This window comes from Molossus molossus, unplaced genomic scaffold, assembly GCF_014108415.1.
Source record: "Molossus molossus isolate mMolMol1 unplaced genomic scaffold, mMolMol1.p scaffold_m16_p_4, whole genome shotgun sequence".
Classification (NCBI taxonomy): Eukaryota; Metazoa; Chordata; class Mammalia; order Chiroptera; family Molossidae; genus Molossus; species Molossus molossus.
In genome coordinates, this window is record NW_023425377.1 from 109,322,747 (window position 1) to 109,342,509 (window position 19,763).

Here is a 19,763-nt window from a genome sequence, read left to right on the forward strand (position 1 = left end):
GAGAGGGAGGAAGAGAGAGAGAAATATCGATGTGAGAGAGACACATCTACTGGTTGCCACCTACACAACCCCAACCAGGGGCGAGGACAAACTGCAACCGAGGTATGTGCCCTCAGCAGGAACTGAACCTGGGTCTCTCTGGTCTGTGGGCGGACGCTCTAACCACTGTGCCAAACCAGCCAGGGCTGGCCTCAATTTTATTAAATTTATTTTTTTATCCTCACTCGAGGACATTTTTTGATATTTTGTTCAGATAGAGTGGGAGGGAGGGAGAGAAAGAGAAACATCGACGTGAAAGGGACATATCAAGTGGTTGCCACTGGCCTCAATTTTTAAAATGAATTTTATCAAGTCTCTCTGTAGCAATAGAAAATAAATGTAATTATATATACTCTTTAATACAATTTCTTAATTGAACTTTAGTTTCAGCTATTTTAGAAAATGTATAATGTTCTAAAATGTTCAGTGAAAAACTGATATTATCTTTAATGTCTACTGATTTGTGCTTTTTTAAACAAACTTTATTATCTCATTTTGTATCACCTAATACTTTCTTAAATGTTGTGTAAATTAGTGTTCTGTACTTGTAGTAATAAAAGTCATCTCTGACTAACTTTAGAAAAATTAATTTATTGGAATGATATCAGAAGCCTACAGAACCATTGTAAAGCTACGCACTGGACTCGGGAAGGGCTGATTTCAGGGCACATCCTGGGCCTGGAAACCAAGAACTGCCTCTATTAGCTCAGGGCAGGACACAGCTTCCGAGGAGATCAGAGGTTGTAGCTCAGATCAGCCTCCAAAATCCAAAGATATACATATAACATTTTGGTTGAATGTGCAAATTTCAATAAATTATCTTTTACATTGGAGTATCTATCCGTCTAAGTCACCCCAAAACCTTACTGAACCTTACTGAAAGACTTCTATATTTTCATAAGCTATATATTGTTCCTTTTGGTAAATATTTATATTATCGAGACATGGAGGGTACCTGCTAGTTCTTGCTCTCCATTTCCTATTAGACTGCCTATCGGTGCAGTGATCCAGCATGGTATTCTGCCTGGAACCATCATGCTCTCCTTGGGCCAAGACAGGAGTGGAATGCACTAGCTAGTAATATATAATGTGCTATTTAAAGTTTAAAGCTCCCCTTAATTCACTCTGTACTACCTGTCTACCTTATTTATTAAAAATAAATAGATTGATAATCTGCATCTGTTTTACCTAGTTACGTAGCCTGGTTTTGGCGATGTGAACAGTGGTGTATAAAAGACCCTTTGGTGAAATGGAAACCCTTGTACACTGTTGGTGAGAATGTAAATTGGTATAGTCACTGTGGAAAGTTAAAAATAGAACTACCACTTGACTAGCATTCTCACTCCTGGGTATATAGCCAAAGTGCCCATCAATGGATGAGTGGAGGTATATATATATGTATTCCAAATGGAATTGATTCATGATTAATAGAATGGTTTGTATAAGCAAGTGTGTAACAGTAGGCAATGAATAAGAGCCTCACTTTCCAGCACAGCTGTATTTGAAAATAAGCAACAGGCCTCACCCTCTTGTCCTCTGCATGTCTGAGAGAATGAGCAAGTAAGAGAGCTTCCTTCCACTTACAAATGAGAGATGGGATGGCATGATGGGCTGAGATAAACAGACAGCCATTAATCAGTATAAATATAAAATCCCGAGTTTCTGGTAAAGAGTTACACACACGACACAGGGAGATTCTATAAGGAGAACTTGAGTTTTTAACTCACCACAACTCAAAATTAGATGTTCTTTCTGGAGAGAGAAAGAAAAGATGGTTCTGCCAGCAGCTGAGGTTGAGGAGGAGGGGAATGAATGACTTAACTAGCTGGATAAAGTGACATCAGGTCACAGGGGTCAGGAATGCCAAACTGAGTGTTTTTCCATCAGTCCTATGGACAACAGAGAAATGTTGGCGAAATATCCGGAATGACGTGCCATGAAGGAGATGTTTTAGGGCGGCACAGTTCAGGTCCTTGGCTTAGGTGAACTAATTTCTGAGACTGGTCTTACTTTTCAAAGCTGCCTTGTTGGAAGAGCCTGCTCAGTCTAGAGGCCCCGCTCCTCAATAGGCCCCGCCCCCAGCAGGCCCCGCCCCCGTGCCCGAGAGTCTGGGAGCTGCCCCAATCCCGAGCCCCGGTCCAGTCTAACCCCGCCCCCACCCCGTCGCTTCTGTTTCTCTGGAGACGCCCCCGCGTCTGCCCCCAGCGTCTTACAGCTACCGCGGGAAGTGGGGGCAGCGCCGGCGCCCAGCACCTGCCGCCCGTGGGGGACTGACTTCGGGGGAACGGAAAACCAGAGTTGTTCCTCAGGGCCAGTCCACCGAGGTTCGTGACGCAGGGACGAGGCTCGGGCAGGACTTGCACGGTTCCCAGCAGAGGCGGGTTGTCCTTCCAGGCAGTGCCTCCCTGACCCGCACAGACCTTCCTCGTGGGTCTGGAAACGCGCCTCAAGCGTCCTCAGCTGAGGCCCTCGCCCCCAGCTCACCTGACCCAGTGAGGGCCGAGGACAAGCCAAAAGACGTCGGAGTAAATGATTAGGCCTGATTAGAACTAGGCAGGAGCAGAAAGGGAACCGAGATGCCCTGGGTTTGGGTAAAGGTGACTCACAAGTTTGAGAGATCAAATTGTTATCCCCAAGGTCACTTTTGTATTGGAATAGAGGGTGGGGCAAAAGTTGTTGTGGGTACGCAAACATAGAGTTTATTCTTGTATGGTTATTTATTAATTAGTTTCCATACGAACAACTGTAAATCAACTTTTGGCCCACCCTGTATCATATCAATACCTGTACGTACTGATGTTTCCTTGAATTTGTAATTAACGTCTCCCATCGTGTCTATACTTTTTTTTTTTTTTAAGTTCCTAGATACATAGTAGGTATTTGGTATTTGTTGTATGAATAATTCTTATTCAAGGATATGGGGCAGGGAGAGAAGTTATTCTATTGACTAATTTTAAACTTTTTCTTCTCTCCTTTGCTATTATTCTTTACTTCCTGGTTTTCAGTCTGAAGTCTGTAAGCCGGGAAAGACCTTCAGCAGTGATCTCCAAATGTAAGTCAAGTGAACCATGGCCTGTCTTCAAACACTTTCATTGATTTATGTTTTGATTTAACCATCAATAAATGTCCGTTGATAGGAAACCTATTTATATTATTCAACAACTTATCTAATTACCTACCATGGAGTGCTAGAAGTTTCCAAAAATTATGATGCAGGGGATAAACATTTAGTGACTCCTTAAACTTCTTTATGTGAATTTTAAAAATTCTTTTTCAGGAACATAATTGTTTATATTTCTTCCGTAGTTTTCTTTAGACTTTCATAGTAAGAGAGCTTGTGGTGATAGTATGAAAAGTTCTAATTCTTGTAAATGGTTTTCTTCTTAATAAAATCATTTATTTTGAATTCTCTTGATGACACATCATAAATTTGCTTGTTGTGGTTTATTGGCTTTATTTCTTATATCTCAGCTTTTACCCCAAAGTGACTGAATTCTGGAGACAGTGGTCGGCCTCAGATATAGTCACTCCCAAGTAGGATCCCTCTCCTTCCTTTGTGTTTCCTGATGAGGCTGTCTCCTGGGATAGTGGGCAAGAGGGTTATTCTTTGAAGAATTTTACTTGGGGGCCAGAGATTTAAACTCACACCGTGGGACACATTCAGTCTGACCCAGCACTCAAACCTTTCATCCTGTATTTCTCCTTTCTCATTTGTCTTTGCATGTGGGGGCCAAATTTAGAGACTAAATACAACTGATACAAGAGCCAACCAGCAGATCAAAGAATCCCCGAAATCTCTTCTGAATACCAACAGTGGAATGGCTTCAGGCAGCCTTTTGATCTTTGTCTCAGCCCCCCTTGGTGCCACATGCAGCCCCGCCCACTTGCTGGCACTGGGGGAGCTGCCTCTGGGTCCTCCTAACAGAGTGCTTCACCCTCAGCTCCTGGGGCTAAGCTCATTTTGGTACCAGCTATAGAAATGCCTCTCCTCCTCCTTCTCCTTTACTCACCTGTAACTGAACAATTGCCCTCCCTGCCTTGCTCCTGTCTTGTGTGATTTCCTCTGTGGTCTTGAGCCAGGAGAACCCTGATGAAGTGCCACTGTTAAGGGTGTGTTCCATTTCTGCTTCAGGCCTCAGTTATTTCATTCCTCCTGGTTAGAGATCACAATACTGGCCAACACTGCGGAAACGATACAGCTCAATTTAACAAACAGCAAAAGGCTTTTTTCACTCTACAGGTATAATTTAAGCCTGAAATAACAGGCCCCAAAGATGCTTGCATTTTTTTTTTCTCTCAGTTATTTTCTCTTTGACTCTTTCTATATGCTAGAATATAACTATTTTCTAATTCAGCATAAATAAGACTGAACTTATAAAAATAATTGATGCATTTCAAATATCAAGGGTGCAAAATTTCAGTGCACACTTTATCTCTTATGGAAAATGAAATACCCTTATGTGGGCATGTATTTTGAAAAACAAAATTCCCTTTTCCAACAGGCATGGGGAAGACAGGGTGTGGGGTTTAGAGTGAGGAGGGAGCCTGGTAACTTCCACCCTCACTCTGACCTTAAACTTTCCGATAGAGTTTGCTTGAGGGATATTTTTCCCAATATGCAGTTAATAACTTTTTCTACTTTATCATTAGGCTCTGATCACCCCCCATTCAGAGTTTGTGCCTTAAGGCTTGCCAGCAGGGCTTGCAATCCCTACATTAAACTAAATTTAAGAGTAAAGGTGCTCCTGCTGCTCATGTGCTCAGATCAGAGGAGAGCAAAACGAAGGAGCTGGCAGCTGAAACTTTAATGGTAGGAAACGTTGACTCAGGTTTGGAGGGGAAAGAAATCACAGTTGATCTGTGTGACAAAGAAGACATATTCCTCTCCATGTATAACGTTTGCATTTGATTTCATTAGATGTTTATATTTTGTAGCAAAAACAATCTGACCCAAGTAAACAGAAAAAGGATACATTTTATATCACATACTGGTAGCTCATCTTGGGGAAGGGGCGCCGATACACATCTTGATGGGATATACTGGCTGGATCAGAGCTTCTGGGGCCACTGTTTCTAAGTAGCCTTGTCTTCCTGTTTTTTAGAGAAATCACAAGTACTGTTTCCTCATTTTAAAGCACAGTTATGCAGTCGTCACCACTGCCCCAGTGCCTTTGGTAAGCAAAGTGGGGCTCTCAGAATAATCTTAATTCACAGAGGATGAAATGCCCCAACTGAAGTAAGATTAGTCATTGTTTTCTTCTCTCCCTTTCAAAGTGCACTAGGGATAGACACATCACAGGTAAGAACTGATACGGTGCAGATTTACTCTGTAACATTAGAAAACTCCGAACACAGAGTCTCCACAGTTTCTCTGAAATGGGATCGTGGGAGGTGGGTTTGGGGATCCTTTGGTGTCCCTTCAAAGCTGTACATGAGGTCCAACCCTATGTAGGTCATAATTTGTCCCCACATGTTCTACAAAGGTTGCCATTTAGTAAGTTCTGGTTACCCAAGTAACTCAACTAATTAATATAACATCTAATCAGCAAAATAGTTTTTTTTTTAATTACAGAAGAATTAAGTCATTATATTACGAAGTTGCGAAGTATATAATACAGTAGGTTTCTAATGTTTCAGAGAAGAGGACTAACATCTGTTTAGACCGTGTGCTTTAAAACTACAGCTACAGAAAAATGGATGGACATTATGTTTCATGGATCATATCATGCCCTGATAATCTAGATACTTTAGGATTCATTTTCTTAAATATGAGGATTGTATTATATCTAAAACTAGAAACTGATCTGCATTAGAATTTTCTCTTTAGTTATGTGAAAAATTATTTTCAAGCCAGGGTAGTAATCTACGTTTAGAACACAAGACTGCCTATTGCTACACTGAATTTCAAAAGATTTTTGTCGTCTTATTGCTCCCCCCACCCCCACCCCTGCTGTGACTTTGTAGCACAGAGGAATGTTGGAATATTGTCTCAGCCATTCACAGGTGGCTCTACCTCAGGTCTGACTATGTCTCTACCTCCAACTCTACCTGAACAAACGTCCTCTTTCACCCAGATTTCACTGCAAGCTCCCAGCTGGCCTCTCTGCCATCCGCCCTTCTTTCTCTCTATGGTCTAAGTTTAAAAGAGAGCCCTGGCCGGTTTGGCTCAGCAGTTAGAGCATCGGCCTGCAATCCAGAGAGACCCGAGTTTGGTTCCTGCTAAGGGCACATACCTTGGTGGTACTTTGTCCCCGGCCCTGGTTGGGTCATGCGGGAGGCAGCCACTCAATGTGTCCCTTTCACATCGATGTTTCTCTCTCTCTCTCTTCCTCTCTTTCCCTCCCCACTCTATCTGAACAAAAAATGGAAAAATGTCCTTGGGTGAGGATAAAAAAATAAATAAAGAGAAGCCATCGTGATCTTAGAAGGTGGAAGTCAGATCACGTCAGATCCTCTGCTCAGAATCCTCCAGTGGATTCTTACCTCAATCAGAGTGAAAGTCAGTTTTTACAGTAACTTTCAAGACCCCGTCCCATCAGAATATAAAATTTCTCCTCAAGTCTTTGACTTCATCTCCTTGTGCTCTTGTTTATCCCTTTGGTACTGGTGGGCATTTGGGTACTTTCTAGTCCCTTGCTTTCTTTTTTTTTCTATAGATCTTCTATATATTTTGTTCATTTGTGTGTTGTCTGATTTCCCCCCACATCCACCCCTACAGTGTAAATTTGTGAGGTCAGAGATCTTTGTCTTTTTGTTCGCACCTGTGTCTTCAGCACCTAGAACAGTATCTGGCACAAAGTAGTAGCTTAATTTGTTGAATATGTTCAAGGTCCAGGTTGATGGTGACTTACCCTTGGTCACACAGGTAGGTAGTAAATGCTGGAGATAAGTAATTTAAAACCAAAACAATCCTCCTGTTGCTTGGTGGGGCTGAGGGTAGAACTTGAACTGATGGACATAGTGCTGGTAGAGTCAAGAGGCTCTGGCCTTTAGGATGTCTCTCTATTCAACAATAGGATGAGTTCTCTTGCATCTGAAAGATCTCACAACATGGGACAATTTCTTTATTAAATGTCCACTGGCATTATTTCCACACTGCTTCCTCTTTGGAGTAAGTTTTAGATAACTTGATTCTATAGACCCACTTTTATTATTACTCACTTTTCTTCTCCACTGTGACACATTGCATTTCCCAAAGATGGCCCCAACAATTTCTTCCATCTCACATTCTTTCTTTCAATGTGACTTTGATGCTCTCTCATCAATAGGTGGGTCTATGTTCACTAGCTTTGAATCTGGACAGGCCTATTATTATAGCAGAAGTGATGCTACATGGTTTCCAAGGCCAGGCCATAAAAGGGGATACAGCTTCCACCTGGCTTTTCTTTGGGGTACTTGCCTTTGGAGCCCGAATTGCCAAGTAAGTCTAGGGCTGCCATGCTGTGAGGAAGTTCAAGCCACATGGAGAGGATACATGTGTGTATTCTGGAAGAGACCCCAGTTGAGGTCCCAGCTAATAATTAGCATTGATGTCCAGCCGGTGTGACTCAGTGGTTGAGCATTGACCCATTCACCAAGAGGTCACCAGTTCAATTCCCAGTCAGGGCACATGCCCAAGTTGTGGGGCCGATCCCCAGTGGGGACATGCAGGAGGCAGTCAGTTGATGTTCTCTCTCATCGATGTTTCTCTCTCTCTCTCCCTCTCACTTTAAAATCAATAAAGGAAAAAAATTAGCATTGACTATCAGATATATGAGTGAAGACACAGATGCTTCCTGCTCCCCCTTATTGAGTTACCCTCAACCTTCTGAATTCTCCCAGCTCAGGCCCCCACTGTTGTAGAGTAGAGAAAAACCAATCCATTGTTCCCTATCCTAATTTCTGACCCACAAAAAATGTGAAATATCATAAAACGATTGTTGTTTTACTTATTGTTTTTTAAACCACTACGTCTCAAAGTGATTTTTGACACTGTTTCAGCTGAGTGTCTCTTAAGGCAGCCATCCCCTTGTTGAGAATTATTCTTGGCATTTATTACTGCTAAGGGAAAGCCTTTATTTGTGAATGATAAAACTTTTTAGAAAACAGCAAAATATGAGCAATTTTATTTTTAGTTTTTTTATCCTCACCCAAGGACATTTTTGCATCTATCTTCAGATAGAGTAGGAGGGAGAGAGGGAGGAACAGAGAGAGAGAAACATCAATGTGAGAGAGATACATCGAGTGTTTGCCACCCACACCACCTCAACCAGGGCAGGGGACGAACTGCAACTGAGGTACATGCCCTTAATGGGAACTGAACTCAGGACTCTGGTCTGCAAGCTGATGCTCGAACCACTGAGCAAAACTGGCCAGGGCTGAACAATTTTAAATTATTCATTATAACAGGAAAGCAAAGCACGGACACTTGAAATCTGTAGCTGTTCTAAAAATCTTTACTTTTTAATTGTAATCATGTCTCTTAACAAAATCCATACCAACACTCCTGATTGACTGAATTTTCACATTTATCAGATTTTCTCCTTCATGGTAGAGACGCAGACAAGTAATAAATTGGCCACAAGGCAGTTAGTAGAAGAAAATAATGAGAGAAGCCACCTGTAGAATTCACCCACTGAGTATCGTTCCTGAATAAGACAACTGTAGGTCTACGCACACAGCACTCAGCTCAGACGACAGACTGTGGATCTAATGATGTCTTAAAATATTCTTTGAAAGATTTATGCTGTAAAATACCATTTCTGTGTTGTTGTTTTTTGTTTTTGTAGTCCAAAATGACTACCCTGCCCCCACTGGCCATGACACGCCCAAAGCTTACGTCCCTAGCCAGACAGAAGCTGCCGTGCTGCCCTGAAACAATTCCAAGGTACGTGACCTGGTTTTCACTTCTTTTCCTGCAGGATAAGTTCCTTACTGTAAGAAATGTCAATAGCAAATGTTTAAAGACAAAAGCATATTGTTGTATTCAGAGTATTCAAATCTGTGGTTCTAAAAAAATCGATGGACTTTATTTAAATATTAAGAATATATTTATTTAGAAAGCTAGTGCTCATTTGGTCATTTTATTTCTCATTCCACTTATATCATTGTTCCTATAGCGCTTTGGAGATACATTCTTAAAAAAAAAATGTATGTGGAGAACAGAAGGCAAGAAGCTTTAGGAATGAGCAGGGTCTGGCTTCTAATCCACAAGGTCCTGAGTGCGGATTTCATTTTGGAGGAAGGAAGACACACATAGTCTTACAACTAGGGTAGATTGGCAGGCCTGATTTAGCTCCTGGAATGACCCCGGGGCCTCCAAACGCACCGTCTAAGGCTGCTGCCTGCGAACAGCCAGAGCTCCTGGAGTTGTAGCTGCGAAGCTGCAGGACAGAGAACTGCATGTACTTTGTCATAATGATGAATATTAACTGAGACTGCACTGTTTAGTAACTGCATTTATAACTGCATTGATGTTGAGTAATGCACACATTATTTATCAGTATAACTTGCATGTCTTGGTCTGATTATTTTCTTAATATACATACTTTTCGATTCTTGCCAAGCGTAACAATCAAAGTATTATGAGACTACTTTATTCTGAAAAAAAGTCATACCTCATTTTTAGTATTTCTATATATTTCTAGTATATCTGGGAAAGATCAAAACCCCTGGACAAAATACATACATTTAGCTAGACTACATAAAGTTTTTATAATAGTAATTAAATGTTCTTTTCAAAAAAATTTAAAAAAAAATTATTTATAAATGCATAATTCCAGGATGTGTATTTTTACTGAGACATAACTGATACATTATGTTACAAATATATATGTAGATATAATGGTATCTATATTTTACTTTTGAACAATGTGAAATGTTAACAAAGTCGAAAAAAGATTATTCTCCCTATCTTTTTAAATTATTGAGATGACATTTTTTTTATAACGTGAGTAAAAACACAGCCAACCTCACATCTCTAAAATAAGATGAATTTTTAAAGAAAAACTTTGCTTGTATTTATATTGAATAAAAACATTTTTATCATAACCATTTAAGGCAAAGTCTTATATCAACATTCTCCATTACTTCTGAATAAAAACAGATGTTTGTTCAGGGTATAATAATAACATGCTTTTTTTAAAGATGCAGTGGGGTATGAAGAATAAACCACTACACATGTAATATATTTCTCACTGAAGCCTTCTTACAATTACTTTGCACTTTGAACTTTTAATAATTATTTGAGTTTCATGTCTGAATTAACAAAACACTCAAGCAACATTGCAGAACAAATTTGTTAATGTCTAGGACAAATACATTTTACACGTTTGTATCCAATAGGTATTCTTATTCTTGATTAAATATTATGTGCCAAACAGAATGACTTCTGTCATTGGAAGGTTGTACTGTGAAACATAAGCAAAATGGAAGATCTTATAAGCTTTGAATAAAAAACTCCATTTGTTTAAAAATGCAGATTATTTTAACATGTTTGGTGCTTTATTTGTTTACACCCTGGGTTTGATATTCTTCCCTGTCTTTTTCCATTCAAGAAAATTAAAATTTAGAAATAATCAATCAATAACCTTACTCTACAGCTATTGTAGAACGTTTATTATATATGGTATCATGCCCAGAATATTTCTGTTCTCCTGGTGGCATTTTATGTTTGGTAGGTATTCTACTTGATAAGGCAGTGCTTTGTTATTTCTTTCCATTTCATTTAGGGCTCAACTGATCAAAGAAAAAGATGACATAGATCATTATCTGGAGGTGAAGTTCAAAGGATTGTCGAAAGAGGAGGTTGCTGCGTAAGTATAACCTCTTAAAGGTACTTTAATATAAACTTTGTTTCTTTTGTCTTGATTCTTTATTGAAATTTCAATTTTCCTGTGCAGTACACCTTCTCATTGGAACATGGCATTTAAAAATTAAAGCTCACATTAAATAGTGATAAGTCATGTCTATTGATCTCACACATATCAAAGTCTTTAATTTTATGGCTCTCAAAATTCTCATATTTACCAAGATATTATACTGTCACATTTGTAATATTTTAGTTAAGTCTGTGCCATTAATTGCTTATTAACCTCCATTTTAAGGTGTGTTGCCTCCATGTGAGAGAAAAAAACTTTATGAGAAAGATTCATATATAGGTATGTGTGTGTGTATTAAAGAGTTAGTAACGTTTCAAAGGGTAAAGGTAAAGCTTGCAAAAGGCGGAAACTGTGAAAAATGTATTGTCTACGTGACCTTTGCTCAGCCTTCTGTTGAGTAAGGATTATTGAATTATCCACAAGACAATGAATCACCCAGCAGATGCAGGATGTGATACCAGACCAGTCCAACTGCAAAGTGGACAATGGGCCATGCAGAGTACAGGCAACAGGAACTGCCGGAAGCTAGAAGTAGAGTATATAACCTGCACCCCAACTATTATTTGAGGCTGACCCCTTTTCAGGCTCAGCCCGCCTGCACCCAGGCACATGTAATAAAATTGTTTTGCTCTACATTGGCCTTGCATTGTAGATGTCATCTCCTGCCAGCTCAGACCTTTTATATATATCTCTCTATATATATTTGTTGTTGATCCTCACCTGAAGATATTTTTCCATTGTTTTTTTTTTGAGAGAGAGAGTGGAAGGAGGAGAGAAAGAGAGAAACATTGATACCAGAGAGACACGCCTATTGGTTGCCTCCTGAACAACCCTGACCGAGGCCAGGGATCAAACCTGCAACCCAGGCATGTGCCCTTGACTGGGAATCAAACCTATGACCCTTTGGTACCAGGGCTGATGCTCTAACCACTAAGCCAAACCAGCCGAGGCAGATTCATATATTTGTTTTCCTAGTGATTAAAAAAAATTCTTTACTAATGTGTCTTGCCTTCATGCCACCGAGAATCCACAAAGAGAATTAATGGATCACTGTTTACTGGTTAATTTTAAAATAATTCTAAATTGTCAAGATTTATTTTTTGAATCAACAATGTAAACTGTGCCATTTTACCACTAGTTAGAACCCAATTTATGGTGTGAGTAAAAATAGTATAAAAATCCATGTAGGTTAGTGAAAAGTAAATCGAAACCTAGAATAAAGTTAAACAAGTTTATGTTTCTTGCCTATAGACTTGGTGAATCTGTTAGCAGATATTTACATGTAAACCTTGAAAAATGGAAATCTCAAATGCACATGCATCTTATGAATTCATTCAATGATTTAAGTAAAATATTTTATGAAAAAAATTATTTAATATATTCTATTAGTATTTTCCAGTACTGTGAGATCCAAATGAAGAAATATTCATGATATTTTTGATATAGGTCTTCATATAGTCTCAAGTTATAATTCTCTTGATATATTTCATTTTATTGGGTATTATTTTGTCAGTTTGCATATAACACAGAAAAAGAGAATAAATAGTTCATTGTATCAGTCGATACTTTGTTTTACAGAGTGACAAAATTTTACAGTAACTGTAATCACTACCGTCCTTAGAGCTATATTGACTGCTATATGTAGTGTCCTGGTCCTATGGAAATTGCTACTCTGATTGTTAATTTGTTGACTTTCCATGGTAACCTGTTGGATAAAATTAAAGTCAATAATGTCTGATGGTGTAATACTTGCATTCTGATTTAAATATAAAAACATCTGAATAGCAGTAACTGGCTTAAGAATTAGGACTTGAATTTGGAATTAAATGTTTTCTTCACATAATTCAACAAGCTGAAAATCCATATACTTAAAATCTGCTACGCTTTCAGTCTGTACTGAAGAAAATTTTGACATTCTAAGACAATGCAAAATTTTGCATTCTAAGACAATGCAAAATAGGCTATATTGAGGACTAATCTGTCAACAGTGTAATTTTTTCACTAAGGAGATTAACAAATTGATTTCAAATTCATATTATGTTACAGAAAACAAGTAGTACTGGGTAAGTCTCAGTCCTCAATATTGTAGTCTCTCTAAACTTCCTGCACTTGAATACTTTTTAGACCAAAGCCTTTTCCCAAAGAAAGTGGATGTGAACTTAGTACAAAGCTTGTACTTAGCTCAGTAGTATGCTTTTGATTGATACACACTCTAGACTTTGCCTCAGACAAACTAATTGAATAGCATTGTAAAAAAGAAAATGGATGAATGATTTCAGCATCCCCCAGCAATACTCAGCAGGTGCCAAGAAGCATTATGTATATACTGTTAGCCAAGGAATTGCTACATGAGACTTTTTATTAGCTATTCAACTCTGAAAAGATAAATTGGTCAACAAGCATTTATTAAGTGCTCACTTTATGTGTAACACTCATTTTTTCACAGTGGGAGAGACAATGATATTTTATTGTGAAATAGTTGTCCCTATCCTTGTCTCTATTTGAGAAAATAAGATCTATGAGCAGAAAACAAATACTAATGAATGGGTGCTGATTGTACTGTGGGGTACAGCCTTAGAGCTCTAGAGGATGTTGGAGAAGACCAAGATGGTAGGACTTGCCAAGGAATGACTGAGTTTGGCTCCCTGGCTGGTAACATTATAAAATGACCAATCTGGTATACTACAGATCTTCAGTGGATAAGAATGTAATGAGAGGGAACTGATGAATCAACTTACAATCAGACAAAAGCAATATAAGGTACACCCTCAAATCCCTCTCTACACTGCCTTAAACTTCTCTAAGATGGTAATAAATGTTACAGTTATTACTCCATATAATTGATGACACTAGCTTTGATATCACATATTATGTATGTGCTCTTTGTCTAGTACCAAAATAACCACTCATCATGCACCTCAAAATCTACCCACCTACTTACATGTAAATTCACACTCTGATGATGTCTCTACTTGTGTCCTGGATACCCTCCCCTCATACTTGTTCTAAGACTTTCTCCTGCAGTTAAACATGGTTTTCTTCTATATCATCAATTTCTCCTTTTTCATTGGATCAATCTCATTAACATTACATCTACTCTGGTATTTCCCTTGGCTTCTTATCCTTCTCCATATTCTACCCCATTTTTCTCTAGCCTTCACAGCAGCCAGAAGCAATATCTCAATATCTTCCCATCCTATTCTTGGCTCAATGACTCCTAATAGATTTCCAACCCCAGAACTCATCAAACTCTCTCTGTTTATGGTGACCACTGTCTCCATTTTTACCATATCTAATGGCCATGTTTCTGTCCTCATCTGATTTGATGTCTTCACAGCATTAGACAGAGTTGAGCACTGTTTTCGTGAACATTCTGTGACTGTGGTTTCCAGGATGCCACATTCTATGGTTTTCCTCCAAACTCTTTGTGCTGCCTCAGTCTCCTTTACTGTCTGGCTTTCCCTTTTCAAACTCTCACTGGTGGGTGTCCTAGGGCTGGGTCTTAGGGACTCGACTCCAGCTATACTCTACCCAGATCCAGTCTTCTAGCTTTGATTCTTAGCAATAACCTGATGACTATCAAATTTGTAAATCCAACCCTGACCTCTCCAAGGAACTCCAAATTTTTATTTTCATCTGCCTCCTTGACATAGTTCCTTGGATTTTAGTAGACATTTCAAGGCTACTGTGGTCCCGTCTGGATTCTTGCTTTACTCCGAGTGTCCCTCACTCCCCACCAAATATTTCCCCACAGTCTTTCCCCAATTCAGTCAATGGTATCAAGACTGCCCTGAGTTTCACCTTGCTTTTAGTCCACCTCCCACCCCATCTAATCCATCAGTAGGCTTTATCAGATGTAAGTCCCAAATATATCCTGTGTTAATCCACTTCTCGTCATTACATTGCCACCATCATCTCTTGCCAAGATCACCAAAATAGTCTCCTAATTGCTCTTCTCCTATCCCCTTTAACTGCTAAAATTCAGCCTCCAGGGTGAGCTTTTGAAAAAATTAGATAATAGCACTCCTCTTTTTTACCACCTCCCCCCTCCACACACACACACACACACACACACACACACACACACACACACACACACAGCTTCCCATTGTTCTTATGATAAACTCTAAACTGTCCATATGGCCTAATGCTGTGCAGGGTTGGGACATTGCCAGCTTCTCTGAGCTTATCTCCCATTCTCCCCACCACCCACTACTCTGGGTGTATTACTGCTGACACTCTCTGTCTGCCATTCCCTGATCTTGCAATTTAGTAGCCTTTACCCCACCCACATTTTCTTTCAATCAAATTATCTGGGTCTATTTCTGATGTCAGCTGGTCCCCATCCTGTGCTGGGAAATTATGTGCCAACTGTCTCATCCCTAGCATCCTAGAATGGAAGCTCTGCAGGAGCAGGAGTGGGTCTGTGTGTGCCATGTGTCACCAGGCCTAGGAGTCAGAGTTTAGGAAGTAGATGTGAAATAAATGATTGAATGAAAGAATACAGGTAAGATTAACACCACCATGAAATGGGTATCCTGCTATGAATATTCTTTGCTTATAACATTTTTAGTTCAGTGTTACATGTAGCTGGCTTGACTTGGAATCAAGGAAGTTTTATGTACCCAAGTAGGAATATAACATAGAAATGAGTCACTGAGCAGGACAACCTGAAGCAGTTGTTCCTGGATTGGCCAAATCCTTTTGATGGGGGTTTAGTTGACTTTGGAATGGGTAAAACAGTTAAAAACAAAAGGCTTCTGGGTGTGTTTGTTTGTTTGTTTGTTTTTTATCATCCACATTTACAGGAGGAATTTCAGTATACCTTATTACTTTTTAAGTGACTGGATTATTGCTTTGCCTAATAGATACATTGTTTTCAACAACATTGTATGTATATTTGACACATAATTTGACTTTCTTAGGTAAGTCTTCAAACAAGTTCATTAATAGTATTTAACTGATCTTTAACTAAAGAAGGTCATCTTGTGCTTCTATACTTTAAAAATGTCCTCTATTATATTACTGGAATGTATTATTGTTTTCTTAAAGTACCTAAAGTATCACTGATTATCATATCATAATTGCTTTGAGTAGGTAAGTAATAAAAATGTCATTTATAGATTCAAATAAAAATTTCTGGGGGGCAGTTTTTATATCTTTGGCTATGTATATGAGGATACAAATAAACAAAATCTCGAGGGACAGGGAATGCTAATCTGCTCAATATTATTTTCTGCTTCAGATATCAAGCTCTTATGTGGAAGAACAGATTTAGTTCAAAACTGTGCACATCTCTGGTACTGCTTATCTTCAGAATGTCTTTCAGCATCATCAGTGATGTTCGCTGAGTGTCATTTGGTCAGCACAGTGGCAGGTGGAACTATCACTTACCATATTCAAAGAGTCTGGGTTGTAAAGAAACAGAAGAACCACTTATTTTTTGTATCTTTTATAACCTTTCTCTCCTGCTACGCCCTCAGCTGGGACCAGCAGCTGCCTCGGCTGGGTCCTACGACCTAGGCTGGGTGCTACACCCTTGGCTGGGAGCTGCCGCAGCCTCCGCCGCCCTTAGCTGGGAGCAGCACCCTCGGGTTAAAGTCCCAGGCTTCTCCACGGCTCAGAGCACTGACAGAGGCTAAATTGGCAGCAGCCACTCACCATGGGCTGCGGCAGAGGGAGGGCAGACTGGACTGGAACTGTGTGGGGACACTCGGGATTTGGAGGGTGCTCAGAGCTTTTGCTGAGTTGCAGCCACGCAGGACTGTGGTCATCTTACTCCTTCCCACGGCCCAGGGGAGAGGCGGCGGCCCCTCCCTCAGAAATTCAAACCCACCTGGTGGGTGGCCATTGAAATGCTAATTGAGACCCATTAACAACCAGCATCTGCCCCATCCTCTGGAAATCCTCTTACACTGAGCACCTGAGGGAGTTTTTCAGTCAACTCAGAAACCAAGGTTCTTCAGGTGACCTCTACTAATAGCCTCCAGGCAAAAAAGCTAGAGGATAACTACCATTCCCTGGGCTAGCAACTCTAACCAGGAAAGTTAAGACTTGACTGTGGTGTTTAAAATGGGTCCTCCCTGCCTCATCCAAACACAGGAGAGGGAGCCACAAACAGCAGAACACCAACACCCACAGGGAAAATTTGGCAGACTCCAAAGCCCACTGTGATAGCCAAAATGGTGAAAAACAGAAACAAAAGCCAAATGAAAGAACAAGAGACCTCTACAAAAGATGAGATAAATGAGGTGCAGTTAAGCAAGTTAACAGAACTAGAATTCAGAGCCATGATCTTGAGGAAGCTCAACAGCATGTGTAAGGACATGAGCACCATGAGTAAAGACACAGAAATGTTGAAAATCAACCAGTTAGAAATTAAAAACCACCAAGAAGAAATGAAGAATGACATATCAGAAATAAAAAACACATTGGAAAGTCTAAATAGCAGAGTAGAGGAAGCTGAGGACCGGATCAATGAATTAGAAGATAGGGTAGAAAAAATCAACCAATCAGAAAACCAAAGGGAAAAAATAATTAAAAAACAGAAAAACAGCTTAAGAGAACTGTGGGACAACTGGAAACATAATAACATTCGCACCATAGGAGTCCCTGAAGAAGAAGAAAATGAGCAAGGGTTAGAGAATATATTTGAAGAAATAGTGACAGAAAACGTCCCTAATTTGGTGAAGAAAGAAGGCATTCAAGTTCAAGAAGCATGGAGATCCCCAAGTAAGAAGAACCCAAACAGGCCCACACCAAGACACATAGTAATCAAAGTGCCAAAAATTCAAGACAAAGAGAGAATCCTAAAAGTAGCAAGAGATAAGCAACAGGTTACCTACAAAGGAAACCCCATAATAAGGCTCTCAGCTGACTTCTTAACAGAAACACTAAAGGCCAGAAGGGAATGGCATGAAGTAATCAAGGTCATGAAAAACAAGGATCTGAATCCAAGACTACTCTACCCAGCAAGGCTATCATTCAAAATAGAAGGTCAAATAAAGAGCTTCCCAGACAAAAAAAGGCTAAGGGAATACATTAGCACCAACCCAGCACTGCAAGAAATGTTAAAAGGACTGCTATAATTAGCAGGAGAAATAGGAAGCACACTAAACAAAACTGGCAATAAATCAATACATATCAATAATAACCTTAAATGTAAATGGATTGAATGCTCCCATAAAAAGACACAGAGTAGCTGATTGGATAAGAAAGCATGACTCATCCATATGTTGTTTACAAGAGACCCACGTCTCAACAAAAGACTCACGTAGGTTGAAAATGAAGGGATGGAAAAAAATCTTTCAAGCAAACAGAAAGGAAAAAAAAGCTGGGGTAGCAATACTCATATCTGATATAATAGATTTCAAAATGAAGGTCATAACTAGAAACAAACAAGGCCACTACATAGTATTGAAAGGATCTATCCAACAGGAAGATATAACCTTGATAAACATATATGCACCCAATGTAGGAGCACCAACATATATTAAAAATCTTCTGGAGGACTTCAAAGGAGAAATCGATAGCAATACAATCATAGCAGGGGACTTCAACACCCCGCTGACATCACTGGATAGATCCTCTAGACAAAAAATTAGCAAGGAAACAGAGACTCTAAAGGAAGCGCTAGACCAAATGGATTTAATAGATATCTACAGAGAATTACACCCCAAAACTACAGAATTCACATTCTTCTCAAGTGCACGTGGGACATTCTCAAAGATAGACCACATATTAGGGCACAAACTAAGTCTCTACAAGGTCCAGAAGACTGAAATCATATCAAGCATCTTCTCAGATCACAATGGCATGAAACTAGAAATCAGTTGCAACAAAAACATGCAAAGACATTTGAACACATGTAAGCTAAATGCATGTTATTAAATAATGAATGGGTTACCGAGGAGATCAACGAAGAAATTAAAAACTTCCTGGAAACCAATGAAAATGAACACACAACAACACAAAATCTATGGGATGCAGTGAAAGCAGTTTTGAGAGGGAAGTTCATAGCACTATACAGGCCTACCTCAAAAAACAAGAAAAGTCTCTAATAGACTATCTAACCTCACAACTTAAAGAACTAGAGAGCAAACAAAAAGAAAACCCCAGAGCAAGTAGAAAGAAGGAAATAGTAAAGATCAAAGCAGAAATAAACAACATAGAGTCCAAAAAAACAATTCAAAGGATCAATGAAACAAAGAGCTGGATTTTTGAAAAGATAAAAAAGATTGATGGACCCTTAGCTAGACTCACCAAGAAACAAAGAGAGAGAACCCAAATACACAAAATCAGAAATGAAAGAGGAGAAGTAACAACTGATACCACAGAAATACAAAAGATCGTTAACAACTGCTATGAACAATTACATGGCAACAAATTCGACAATCTAAGCAAAATGGACAAAGTTCTAGAAACACCAAGTCTCCCAAAACTGGACCAGGAAAAGATAGAAAACTTGAACAGACCAATAACAAGAGAAGAAATTGAAGATGTAATCAAGACTCTACCAGAAAACAAAAGCCCAGGCCCGGATGGCTTAACAGGGGTAGTTTTACCAAACATTCAAAGAAGAACTAATACCCATTCTCCTCAAACTATTTCAAAAAATTCAAGAAGAAGTAAAACTTCCAAACTTGTTTTATGAAGCCAGCATAATTCTAATTCCAAAACCAGAAAAAGATACTACAAAGAAAAAAAAACTACAGGCCAATATCCATGATGAACATAGATGCCGAAATCCTGAACAAAATACTAGCAAATCGGATCCAGCAATACACCAAAAAAATTATCCACCATGACCAAGTGGGATTCATCCCAGGGATGCAAGGCTGGTACAATATTCACAAATCAATAAAC

General features: G+C 39.4%; 1 protein-coding gene across 1 annotated transcript in view; it reads left to right on the plus strand.

Annotated features, from left to right (window-relative positions):
• Positions 1-2,263: 2,263 nt before the first annotated feature.
• Positions 2,264-19,763, plus strand: part of TTC29 (tetratricopeptide repeat domain 29) — a 130,781-nt gene continuing 113,281 nt past the window's right edge. The window contains exons 1-4 of the mRNA XM_036282283.1: positions 2,264-2,363; positions 3,045-3,091; positions 8,808-8,905; positions 10,749-10,832. Coding sequence (XP_036138176.1) covers positions 8,814-8,905; positions 10,749-10,832 — 176 coding nt within the window. The 5' untranslated portion in view covers positions 2,264-2,363; positions 3,045-3,091; positions 8,808-8,813. The remainder of the gene's footprint in view (positions 2,364-3,044; positions 3,092-8,807; positions 8,906-10,748; positions 10,833-19,763) is intronic.